This window comes from Phaseolus vulgaris, chromosome 5 (assembly GCF_000499845.2).
Source record: "Phaseolus vulgaris cultivar G19833 chromosome 5, P. vulgaris v2.0, whole genome shotgun sequence".
NCBI classification, from domain to species: Eukaryota; Viridiplantae; Streptophyta; class Magnoliopsida; order Fabales; family Fabaceae; genus Phaseolus; species Phaseolus vulgaris.
Genome location: NC_023755.2, coordinates 33,023,416 through 33,037,022, shown reverse-complemented (window position 1 = coordinate 33,037,022; position 13,607 = coordinate 33,023,416). Strand labels below are relative to the sequence as shown.

The window sequence follows — 13,607 nt, the reverse complement described above, 5'->3', positions numbered from 1 at the left end:
ACTAGGAAGAAAGAGCGAGGAGATTGCAAGGAAGGGGACTTAAGGATTATACGATCGACCGATAGAAGAAGATTCCTCTCAATAGTTTTCTAGGCTCCAACCCTCATACAAGAACATTATTATTAATAATAATAAACATTTTTAATGATAGTATTATTAATATTATTATTATTAAATGTAATAATAATGATATAAATATTATTAATGATAGTATTATTAATATTATTATTATTATTATTATTATTATTAATCTATACATATATATAAAGGGGATTCCCCTCTTTAACTGTTCTTAATTTTTTTTCCCATTTTATCCTTATATTAATATTTAATTTTATTATTGTATTATAGTTATTGTGTCATTTCTATTTTTTTCTACAATATTTGGTATACATAGCGGGGCGGTTTTGAATTGAAAGAGAGGTGGAGGAGCGGTTATGAATTGATAGAGATGGTTTATTTCCAAAATCAAAATCAGTTACATAAAGAAAGGGAGTTTATTTTCAAGATCAGAGTTTATTTTCAAAATCAGTTGCATAAATAAAGGGAGTAACTAAGTAACTATTCAAATTCTGAGAGAAAAAAAACATTAGAGAAAATAACAAAGAAGATACGAAGGAAGTGTTGAAAGAAAAAAGAATAAGGAACAGAAATAAGCATTGGTCACTTTTTATCCTTGCACCCTCCGATCCCACCAATGAGTACCAAGTAGCTTCATGTGTCTCCCTCACAACCCACATTCACGAAAAATGTGATCTTTTTCTGTAATACATTAATTATTTTTTCTTTGAGTATTTGGGAAATGCAACATTTGTACAAGGATGAGAAGTACAACACCACCAGGGTGAAGGATCGAGGGGTGCCCTACTTTCTCTTCAATCAAAAAGGCCACTGGTGAGGCCTTGAAACATTGAATTGGTTCCTCTCATCCCGTAAGATCTTTCTCTCAAGGTTTACTCTTTCATTACAAGGTGTTTCTCTTTTTTTTATGTGATTGTGCTTGATAATTGCTTTGTTGATTTTACAATTGGGATTATAGAGTGCAAATTGCGAGTTGGTTGAATGATTTCAATGTTTAGTGCAAATTTCATATGCATATTTTTAGTTTTATTTATGGGTTACGATATGATCCGATTGATTTTCATCCAACGTTATTACCTGATTGTGTGTGCGTGCTAAATTCCTGATTGCAGGAAATGTGTATATTTCATTGAATGTGATGTTTGTTACTGCAAGTTGATGGCAGTTTCTGATCTTGGTTTTCTATTACTATTGTATATGTATTTACTATAGTAACAACATGACCACTTTGGTAGCTTTTTCTGTTTCGAATAATGTACATAACCAAAAATGGGGTTTATGGGTGGACTGAATTGGAGCTTTATGCTTTTAAGATAAAGATGTGTTGTTGTGTTGTTCTGATGTGCAGATTTTGAAACTGTTTGCTTTGGGATAAGAGCAACAGTAATACGATCATATGTTCACCGCATCGCTTATTACAAAACCCAGGTTTTCCCTTAACCCTTTGATTTCCCTTCCCTGTCGTTTTTCCGTTTTCTTTAGTAGTTTCTTCATTCTGTTTCGTCACTCTCTGCTCATACTTTTACTTCTCCTTCAATCTTTTAAGTTTATTATACCAACTCTTCTCAACACAAAACAACATCTGCACCCTATTCATTCCTTCCACTTTGACTACTTTAATATTGTTTATATCGTGAAAGGTGCATTTGTTTGTTGTAACTAATTTGGTGTGCATTCATTGTAGTTACTTGCTTTTCAGTGTTTGAAAAGACCTTGATTGCAGCGCTTCGTGATGGAAGCCAAACTGACCAAATTGAGATGAAGATGTTTGGGCGAAAAAGTTGTTTGTAGAATCATAACAACATTTACAATGAAAATGGACATGCTACCAATATTACCGAGATTGGTCTTTCCATTTTATGGTGTAAAGTAAATTCACTTTTACTTTTACATATTATTATTTTGTTAAAAATTTATATATTTTAAATATTCACTCAAATAAAGAAATACATGATGCACAATAACTATATATAATCATGTCATGTTGTTGTCTGGTACTGTAGTTGGAGACATGTTTTTTTTTATCTTAGTACATTGCATTTATCTTACTAAATTTTTGGCTTAAGGGGAATGTAAAGTACTTGTTTGGTGGCTTACGACCATTCATAGCATGTCTCATTCTGGTTTGCGAAATTAAAGGTAAATGGTGAACAATGATGGAGCATCAAAGTTTCAATTCTATTATCTCTTCCAAGTCAAGGACTTTATACCAATACCAATTTCCCAAAATATTTCTTTTTTATTTTAAGCAATGGTAGACCAACTTAGAAAATTTTGTCCCTTCTTTTTAGTCTTTGTGTGAGATAGATTTAATGATGAATGATTCATTTGTAACTTAATTCCAGTGGAAAATGAAAAATAAAATATTACTCGCTGAGAAATTACTTTTATTATCACATTAAAGACATATCTTTTTGTAAACATTAATTTTTTTTAATTTTCTTAACTGGTCAATTATGATTAGTTATTTTTTAATATTTTATATTATAAGATGAGGGACTAAATTAATGTTTTAAAGCGTCAAGTTGTATAGGGACTAAACTCATGTTTTTTCTAAATCCTATTAATAACAGGAACCAACATATACTAATAATTAAAATAAAGACACTAATGGAACTTTCTTTTTCTCATATATACTAATGCCTGAATCAGTAAAATATAGAATAAATAAATAGGTAAAAAAATATCACCACTTCATCTTAATTATTAGTGTCCATCCAATGTTTAGTGTGAAACTGAATTTTAAAATATTATTAATTTAATTAAATTTTATATTTAATTAAAATAAAACTAAATTGAATAATCAGTTTTTATATTTGATTTCAATTTTTTTTTTCTTAATCGAACTGATTTTATTAAAAGTTTTACATATTATTTAATTTGATCTGAATAAATTTTTATTTTAATTAAAATATAACTAACTTAAATAATTGATTTTTATATTTGATTTGATTTTTTTTTTCAAATCAAACTGATTTGTTAATAATTTTAAATTTTAATATGATTTTTAACACAATTATTATAAAATTAGTGAAAACACAAGTGTGACAATGTCTATGTATTTATATTTTTAATTTTTTTCATATATATTTATCTACATTCTATAATATTTGATATTTGACAATATTTTTGTATCTATATTATTTAATAACACTCGGGTATCCCATATTTAAATCTTTGTTTCTTTTGAGATGATGTTTTACTAACAATAAAAAATTGTTTAATTTACTTTCAATATGTATATGGGTATTTTATATGTATATACATATATTTTAACAATTGACAGTGTTTTGTGTATTCTCATTTATTAATCTTAAAAAAAATAAATACACAGACGATGTCAAATATTTAAAAATACAGATACACAAGTGTAGTGTTGTCAAATATTTAAATATTTACTACTCATCGTTCTCAAATAATACAGATACACAGACAATGGCAAATACTATAAAATATAAATGCATTGTGAAATATTATAGAATACATATACACATAAGTTTATGAAAAAAATTAAAAAATATGAATACACATAAATTTATATTTCATTTAAATAAATATAAATATACATATAATAATAAAAAAAATAAAAAAAAATACGGATACACAGACGCGAGAAAACATGTATTCTCGCTAGTAGTAATAATAATAGTAGTTATAATAATAATAATATAAATATTATTAATGATAGTATTATAAATATTAATAATAATAATAATAATAATATATATATATATAACATGTATAATTTATGTTACAGAATTTATATGATTTTGTATTATACTATTTAATCGATTATAATAAAGTATTATACATAATTAATTATGCATATAAATTTTATAATATAATTTATTTATTTTATTTTTATTATAATATATATATAATATTTTTTGTTTTATTTGAAATATATTTAATTTTTTATTATTATTATAAATATATCAAATAATTTTAAGGCATGTATAGTTTATTTTGGGATAAAATTAGAAAATATGTTTAAAAAAATTAAATAGTTTTAATTATTTTTTATTATATATTGAGGACAAAAAGATAAGGTTATAAGAATTAATGTGTGATTTTCCCTTCTGTCATTCATGTTTCTCTGTATTGCAGCCAACCTCAACTATCCCTTATTCTCTTTTCCATTAGAGTTTGATTTCACAGCCAGAGTGCTACAAAAATGGCTCACCTGAGAGAACTTGATTCATTGAAGATGATAGAGCGGTGTCAAGTTTCTCCGCCACCAAATTGTGTTCCTTCAACCACCCTTCCCCTCACTTTCTTCGATATTCCATGGTTCTTCTGCAACTCCATCCAACGCATCTTCTTCTATCAGTTTCCCCACCCCACTCACCACTTCCTCCAAACAGCACTTCCCATTCTCAAACACTCTCTTTCCCTCTCTCTCCAACACTTCTTCCCCTTTGCCTCCAATCTTATCGTTCCACCACAACTCCATCTCTCTCACATCCGTTACCTTCATGGCGACTCTCTCTCCTTCACGGTTGCAGAGTCCACAGCAGACTTCACTCTCCTCACTTCTCATTCACCTCAAGACGTTCGAAACTGGCACCCTCTTCTTCCCACCTTGCCTACCCCTCGTCTGGAGCAAGATGGCACACGTGTGTTTCCTCTCATGGCCATTCAAGTCACGGTTTTCCCAAACTCCGGCTTCAGCATATGTCTTACCTTCAACCACTTTGCTGGGGATGGCAAATCACTTCATCACTTCATCAAGTTTTGGGCTTCTCTTTGCAAGGCAAAAGGGGACTTGGCTTCCATTGAAACCTCTCTGTCTCTTCCTTCACACGAGAGAGACAAAGTTAAAGACCCGAAGGGGCTTAAGTTCATTTACTTTCAAGAACTTGAACATTGTGATTCGAAAATCATGGAGTTCGCGGGGCTCGTGCGAGATCTTTCCACTAACAAGGTTCGCTTCAATGTTGTACTCGATCTTGAACAAGTTGAGAAACTAAAGAAATGGGTCTCTCTTAAATGTGCCACTAACGATTCGGGGGCATTACACATATCAACCTTTGTTGTTGCGTGCTCTACAATTTGGGTTTGCAAGATTCGGTCGGAAGAGGAAAAGGCCAATTGCTTTTCGCAAGAGTGTGATGAACTTTGCCACTTGGTGTTTCCAGCAGATTGCCGTGATCTTCCTGAATTTTCATTACCTTCCACGTACTTTGGAAATTGTTTAACCTTTCGCATTGTGGCAATAAGGTGGAGTGAGCTAGTGGGAAAAAGTGGTATTGTAGGGGCAGCAAACGCCATTGAAAGACAAGTTAGAGATTTGAAGAGTGATGCTTTGAGAAATGCTGAAACGTTGATCTCAGATTGCAGAGAGCTAACGAAACCAGGTAAATCTGTGCTGGTTATTGCAGGTTCACCAAAATTGGGTGTGTACCAGACTGATTTTGGTTGGGGAAAGCCTAAGAAATGTGAAGCAGTGCATATTGAATCGTCTCGATCAATTTCTCTTTCTGAATGTAGAGACGAAAAAGGAGGAATTGAGGTTGGATTGGCTCTTGAAAGGACTCTCATGAATAAGTTCACCAACATCTTACAAGAGCAACTCCACAATATTAATAAATTGTAAGTGAACCCAAAATATATTCTCGTTTAACCTCTATTTCTGTTTAGTGTTTCTGTGATGCCTTATAGTGGTTTGTTGTTGTGTTTAAACCTACCGTTTTAGGTCATTTGGACAGCTTAAACATTGAAATTTTAGATGTGATTATAGGTATGGTTAAAACCAGGTTGGATTAGGTCTTCATGAATCTGCCATATACTATATATGGATTTAAATGGGTGACTTTTTTCCACGAATTTCAAACAGATTGATCTAAAGGGGAATCTTATGTAAAATCAAACTTATAAATAACCAATTAAACATCTACACTAACAAAATAAAGTAACATGCTAACTTGCCAAATAAAGAATTCCAATATTTAAAATAAGAAAGGAAACCATGTTTCTTCCCTTCCTCTACGTATAAAAAAGAAAGGAAACTAGTGATTCTTTCTTCCATCTACATATTTTATATTTATCTTTCTTTTCAGCTCAATGACCAACTGCATGACTTGTAAGTGGTTGTTTATTAGATAGAGATATCAAAATATGACTTTCGTTTGGAGTTACCACAAGGAAGCAAGGAAGGAAGGAAGGAAGAAAACATTATAGAATTGTTTAACCTTTAAAAGTTTTGTAAGATGAAAGTCAATGAAGAAACTTAATGTAGTCCTATGTTTACGTAGTTCTTTGTAATTTTTCATATGTTATGATTTGATTGATGTCTGATTGGGTTAAATGGATGAAGAAAATTGAATGAAGAAGATAAATTTGGTTAGTGAATATAGAGACTTAGAAGAGATGAGGCCAATTCCTAAGTAATTCTAAGCTAAACACAAAACTAGTGCTAAAACAAAGTGAGTAAATTTCTTTTCAATTTTAATCCTTTACAAGAGAGTTGACACTTTTATTTACAGTGTGCCAAAATTCAGAAAAAATTAATCTAAAAACTCTTCACTCAACTTGACAAGTGTAGGCTTTCTCTCATTGGAGCAAATATTTTTAAATTAGAGGTTGGCAAGTGACCATTCTTAGTTGGTGAAAATCCTTTCTATTAAAAGGATGTCATGTGAACCTTCATGCCTTATTTTTCACTTCATGCTTTATATTTGCACTCTATTCATTTATTTGTTCACCCTAAATGGTCTAGAGCTGCATTGGATTAAAGAAATTCAATTGTAACTTTAGCTAGACTTTATTTTTCTATTTACATCATACTCTAATTCATCCAATATATATGATCCATGAAAATAAGTTCAATACATGGTCCAAGTACAAGTCCAAATAAATCCCAAATACAAGTCTAATTAAATCCTACACAAAATTACCAAATTACAAATTTACAAAATTAAGAAAATGAAGAAAAGTCTCTTAGAAATGAATGTTCTAATCAAAGTTCTATCTTCTTCAATCTTATTAACTCGGATGTGGTAACTCCATGGTTCTCCATCAAAACTTTTCAAAACAAAAATCATATTTCACACTTTCCATTAAATAAATTACGTGTAATGTAACTATTATATTACTCTATTTTTATTTTGATACGTAAATTGATGGAAAGTGTCTTCACGAATTATTATAATTGTATTTTATTTTTGTAGAAATCAAATTAAAAGTATTTGAACAGTTATATAAAAGTACAATAGAAAAAATCGAAACAATATGACCATAGTTGGATTAGCTAGATTGTGAATTAATTAAAGAGCACACTTTTATAAAGAATTTGAAATATTTTCTGATAAAATATATAATTTTAATAGAATATTTTAGATTAATTTAATTATTTACATTGAATTATTTTAAATTATATCTACAAAATAAGAATTTTCTATCCTTTCTCAAATTTACATTTAATTTCTTTATATTTTCTTCTTTAATTCAATATCAATTGAGATATGTTAGGTTAGTTTTGTTCAAGATATCTCGGTTTTTTATAAAGATAAAAACAGCAACATCGTCTTTTCTATTGATACTAGTGATATTTAGTGTGTGTTTGGATTGGGGAGGAAATGTGTGAAAATTTGAGGGTGTGTTTGCATGCACTACAACACACCACAAAATCGATTCTAAACTTTAAATACACCTTAATTCTATCTTCTATATAAGGTTCATGGTAATCATTATCAATTTAAACAAAATACATAATCGATTATTCCTTATCTTTATCGATTTCACTAACCTTTTGTATCCAAGTTTCTATGTTTTCCAGAAACATTATTTTGATGTCAACCACAAAACCCCTCCCTCATAAACAACACAGTTAAAATGGGCTCAAGAAATCACATGCAAACTCTCTAGACAAGGGAAAAAAGCTCAACGACACAAGCTCTCTATAATGCTTTGAAATGGTACAGATAACCTTCACCTTTGGAATGCTTTGAAATGGTGCCAAAAAAGATGTTCATGGGTTTAAGCATTTGAACTAAAAAATTGCAAAATTAGTCAAAAATTCTTCTACATGGATTCCTCTTGCATGTCTCTATGCGCAGTTCTCACACAATTTTCATATGCATGCACAATGTAACGAAAGACATTTAAGTAAAAGGCATAAGGTCTATGTGGCTTTACTCTTTTTTCTCTGCTCATGAGAGAGAAACCAAAAACATTTTTTTATCAGTAATAAACAATAAATTAAATATGGACCACTTCAGGGGTGATCCAATCGACAATCCTCACAACACCAATTCTGGAACTACGCGACAAAATTACATCACTTAACCAACGTCTTACAAACCAATGGATCAAGACAACAGTTAGAGTAGGAAAAAAAAACAGAATGTGACTTAAAAGTAACCCAAGACCAAACCTTTAATTGAATCATAACAAACATTTCTAAAAATTCAATCCCCCCCCTTTGAAAATGACATTATTCCTGTGCTTTCAAATCTCGCTAACTATTGCAATCAAAATTACTCCCCAAACATCATTGACAGAATTAGAGGCGTTACACAACCTAAACTGAAAACAAATTTAATAGTGGATCATTGTGACTCACTGACATTACACCAAGCCAAGCCAAACAATGACTCCATACTATCCAAGCAATTCTGCATTCAAAAAATAAATGACGACAAATCTCTTCCTCTACCCCACAAAGACTACACTAAAGGCTTTCAACCGCAATTCCGCGCCTTTCTAAATTGGCCCTAGTTGCAATCTTATTTTCCAGTACCCTCCAAGTAGAGACAAAAGCAGAGACAAGTGCAGAAGGCACGACTTTACTCCTCCAAAACATTTTATACACAAATACATTCTCCCCTTCGCGTGCCCTCCTTAAACAATTGTAAGAAGACTTAACCGTATAAATAGGAAATTCCCCATCTTTCCAAACCCAACTGTCCTTCTCTTCCATGTCAAAACTCAACCCTTGAAGACCCTGGAAAAAAATACACACCAAAGGCTTTTCCCATTCAAATAGACTCCTCCTCCAAGTTAATTGCCACTCCCAAGAACCATTAATCCATTTCTCAAGCTCATCCACCTTAGCATCTTTGCAAGAACTCAGGGAGAATAACCACGAATAAACACGCTTTAGAGCTCCATTACCCGCCCAACTATCCTCCCAGAATAAAACACTATCTCCATTGCCAATCTTCCATTTGAAAGCATCTTCAAAATTCCTTCCCCATCCTTCTGACCCCCAAACCTCCACCAAATCTTTCCACCATAAAGAGGTCCTACCAAAGTTCACACCCTCTCGCAGGCTTCTCCATCCACGATATTTTGAATCAAGTATCTCCTTCCACCGTCCTTATACAACCCCAACATCTTCTCACCCTCATCACTCCCCCTACACATCTGGTTATCCAAATAATAACGAACCACACATTTCTTTCCACGTGAACAAGAAATAAAAACAAAGACATCATTAATATTTTATTGATTTTAATTAATGTTAGTTATAACTTTTTTTAACAAAATCACCGATGTTTGTTTATAACGCTAAACACCATTTTTTTCACTTAACATTACTGTTTTGTAAGTAAGAGTTATTTCCTTAACAACATTAATAAGATTATTATTATTTATTATTGATTAATATTGACAATGTTATTTTTCAGTAATGTCGATAAGTTTTTTTTACCAACATCAATAACATTATTTTTCAGTTGATATAAATAAGAACTTTTTTTACCAACACCAATAACATTATTTTTCGGTTGATGTAAATGAGAACTTTTTAGTCGACATGAATATTAATTATTTTTTAACTGATATTATTTATATGTCAACGTAGGTTAAATTTATTTTCTGGTTATTATTTGTGAGAAAAAAATTCAACTATATGGTGAATTTTTTTCTCAACGAATGTTAGCTAATTTTTTTTCTATTGAGATATGTAGTACTAATTTTTATATTCTTGTGAAAATTAAGTTTCGATAAATTTAAAATCTACTTTATCTAAATTATTTACTACATTTAATTTCTATTTACATAGTTGATATATTTTAGAACCGTCATATTCTTATAGCACAATTTTTTTTTGAATCATTTTTAATTTGTATGATTTCATATTTTTAATTTTGTATTATGGTTTAAAGGATAAGTATTTTATAATTTCTTAAAAATAAGTTTATGTACTTTTACTATAGAAAAAAAATTTATGAGAACATTTATTTAATATAAAAATAAATTGATATTAACAAATATGTGTGAACAAATTTATTAACGTATTATTATATTTTGATTTAGATATTATTTGAATACAATAGTGAATTAAAATAATGATAATGAATATCACTTAATTAAAATTCAATAGGAATGAACAAAAATTAAACAGAGATAATAGATATTAACTGTAAATTTTTCTTATTTTAATATTTTTTTTATTTAATAATTCCTAGTTCGTAAGAGGTATTAGAAAATGAACATAGATGTATGTTTAGAAAAATGTTAATAAGTTAATTTGTAAAAATTTAGGTGACATTTAAAAACAAAACTCGCAACTACTCTTTATATTACATTTAAAATAAATATTTTTGTTTTAAATTACTATTTTTATTTTGCATCAAATTATTTATGTATTTAATATATGTCACGTATTTAATATATATCACTCACTAATATATTTAATATATTTGACTCATTATGTTTAGATTTATTGAGACACTAGATGGTCTAGTCACTTATTTTATGTATATAAGTAGTATATGAGATTTTGAGGATAAAAAAAATTAGTATCAATTTTTTTTAATTTAATAAAAAAATATTTCTTGGTAAATATTTATGTAAGTTAATTATAAATATTTGAATGTAACTATCGCATTATGAAATAATTAAGAATAAAAAAGAAATATTAAATGAGTATTCTCTATATACACTATGAGAAACACATAAGTAACTGCACTTGTGTCCATTTTTTCATAAAAAAATTTCGTAATTATTAAAATATTTTTTTAATAATTAATAAATATTTATTGTAAACTTTAGGCAACAGTCTATTAAATGTTGCATATCCGTTTAGATTATATTTGTAAAATTGTTGTCTTTTTACTTTTAAGCAACATTTGTATGTCAGTGGTCATTTTTAGGCCACAATTTTATTGTTTAACTCACACATTTTAAATATAACACTTAAAAAAAAGCTATAAATAAGCAACAGTTTTACAAATGTGTATTTGGTAGTCCTTAAACCACACTCCTAAAATCATTGTCTTTTCTTTGTTTAGGCAATTGTTATATAAGTGTGACCTACTTCAATGTTGCCTAAAGTAAAAAATGGTGTAGTGTAACAAATCTTAGACAATATATTAAGTTAAACCTATCCAGAATTGCTAATTTCGAACTTTATATTAATTTTCTTAAAGAATTTACAATCAAAATTTACTTCTAATTATATAAATTTGGAAAGAATTCAAAACTTAACTTTTAAAATAGTTTCCTGATAAAGATGTTTTTTTCATTTTGGTTAATTCTAATTCATATGCTTTTATTACAATATATTTTGAATATGTTTAAATTGTTTTTATAAGCAAATTAAAAGCTTTCTTTTTGACATCTACTTATTGAAGATTTGACTTTAAGAAGATGAAACAAAGTTTAAGATTAACATTCATCTTTACAAGCCTGTATAAAGAGAACCAAGAGAATGTTGAATAATATTATTAATAATAATAATGTTAACACATAATATTAGTAATAATAATATTAATATTATAATATTAATAAATATAATAAATATATAAATGATAATATTAATATTAATAGTATTAATAATAATTAAAATAACATTTATTTTAATTTTAATATTAAATTTTTTGATGATAATATTACTATTATTATTAATTATAGTAATAATAACAATATACATATTATTAATGATAGTATTATTAATAATAATATTTTATTTATTTATAGTATTACTAATATTAATATTATTATTATTATTATTATTATTATTATTAATACTATTAATAATAATAATAGTAATAATAATAGTCATTGTAATAATAATAATAATAATAATAATAATAATAATAATAATAATAATAATAATAATAATAAGAATAGTAATAATAAAAATAATAAATATATAATAATAATAAAAATAATAATAATCACTTGATCATTAAAAAAGTTTATGATCGACTGATTATAAGCTCTTGTACTTAGTGAGAGCAGAATCTTAATATTAATTTTAATACCTTTAATTATGATATTATAATTGTAGGAACTAAATTGAAGGAAATAACATGAGGCAAAATGTTATAGAAACTGATTGAACGTAATTGTACAAAATTGTAAAACTGCTGAACAACTGCTGAACCGATTTCATTTATTTTTTTGATTTACTTCAATAATATATAGTAAAATTACAATTACTGGAAGCTATAAAATAGGAATACGAACATGCCTGTAAAGTGACCATTAATGCAATAATAATGGTAAAATAGTTTAAGGGTAATAAAATCAGAATTAATAATAATAAAATCTGAATTAATAACCAACATGCTCCCTTAATTCTAATTTGGAACCACGTTCCTGCCCAACAAATCTCTTAACTTGATGAAAACATTGATCTTCAATGGCTTAGTGAAAATATCTGCAATATGATATTCTGATCTGGAGTATTCCAATTTGATCATGTTTTTCTCAACTTGGTCTCGCAGGAAGTGATATCGAATATCAATATGTTTACTTCTTCGATGAAAAACTGGATTCTTTGCAAGATTAATTGCAGAGACATTGTCAACATAAATCTTAATTGGAATATCTATATTAAAACCAATTTGAGTCATGATATTGTTTTTCTCAATCGCCATCAATTCTTCATTCATAGCCTTTTTCCATTTGGGGTGTTGAATGACATCTGTAAGTCTCACGGGTTCTGAATCTGCAAGAAAAGCAAAGTGAATTAAATCTCCATTGTCATCAACTTCATCATCAAGATTTACTTCGCAATCTTGAAGGTGTACATGTTGTCGTTGCTGCCTTCTTGGTCGCTCCATCATAATTGCAATTGGAGTTGCAACTTCAGGTTGAATTACAGCTTCAGGTTGAACTACAACTTCAGGTTGAACTGTAGGTGCTTCAAGAGTGACTTCATCTTCCACATCATCGTTCAAAACGTAAATATATCGTTTTTTCGAATCCATTTCAGTTGTTTCATTCCATTACCATTCCTCATCTTCGGCAAATGTAACATCACGACTGACAATCACCTTCTTTGTCATTGGATTGTACAGTTTGTATCCTCCATGCTTATATCCAATGAAAATGGTATTCACTGCCTTATCATCCAACTTCGATCTTGCTGCCTTGGGGACATGAGCATAAGTAATTGACCCAAATACCTTCAAGTGTTGCACATTGGGTTTGAATACGCTCCATGCCTCAATCGAAGTTGTGTTAGGAACACTCCAAGTGGATGATCTGTTTATCAAATATACCGCACATGTTACGACCCCAACCCAAAAATAATTTGGCATACCTTTCGCTTTAAGCATGCTCCTTGCCAT

The 13,607-nt window shown here is 28.9% G+C and overlaps 1 protein-coding gene across 3 annotated transcripts; it reads left to right on the top strand.

Moving 5' to 3' along the window:
• The first annotated feature begins 4,171 nt into the window (after positions 1 to 4,171).
• Positions 4,172 to 8,177, top strand: LOC137835497 (coumaroyl-CoA:anthocyanidin 3-O-glucoside-6''-O-coumaroyltransferase 1-like). 3 transcript variants are annotated; one of them, XM_068644030.1, is made up of 2 exons: positions 4,172 to 5,673; positions 7,859 to 8,177. In XM_068644030.1, exons 1-2 carry the CDS (start codon positions 4,256 to 4,258, stop codon positions 7,911 to 7,913), a joined length of 1,473 nt encoding a protein of 490 aa, XP_068500131.1. In that variant the 5' UTR covers positions 4,172 to 4,255; the 3' UTR covers positions 7,914 to 8,177. The 3 variants fall into 3 exon arrangements, with proteins under 3 accessions (XP_068500131.1, XP_068500130.1, XP_068500132.1); XM_068644029.1 differs by having other exon boundaries at positions 7,843 to 8,177; XM_068644031.1 differs by lacking the exon at positions 7,859 to 8,177 and having other exon boundaries at positions 4,173 to 5,438; positions 5,572 to 5,886.
• Positions 8,178 to 13,607: the final 5,430 nt, after the last annotated feature.

Excerpts from the sequence above, each read along its gene's own strand:
- LOC137835497 (XM_068644029.1), top strand. The coding sequence starts at position 4,256 with ATGGCTCACCTGAGAGAACTTGATTCATTGAAGATGATAGAGCGGTGT. Across the intron at positions 5,674-7,842 it reads CTCCACAATATTAATAAATT|TTTCTATGTTTTCCAGAAAC; the intron begins GTAAGTGAACCC and ends TTTGTATCCAAG.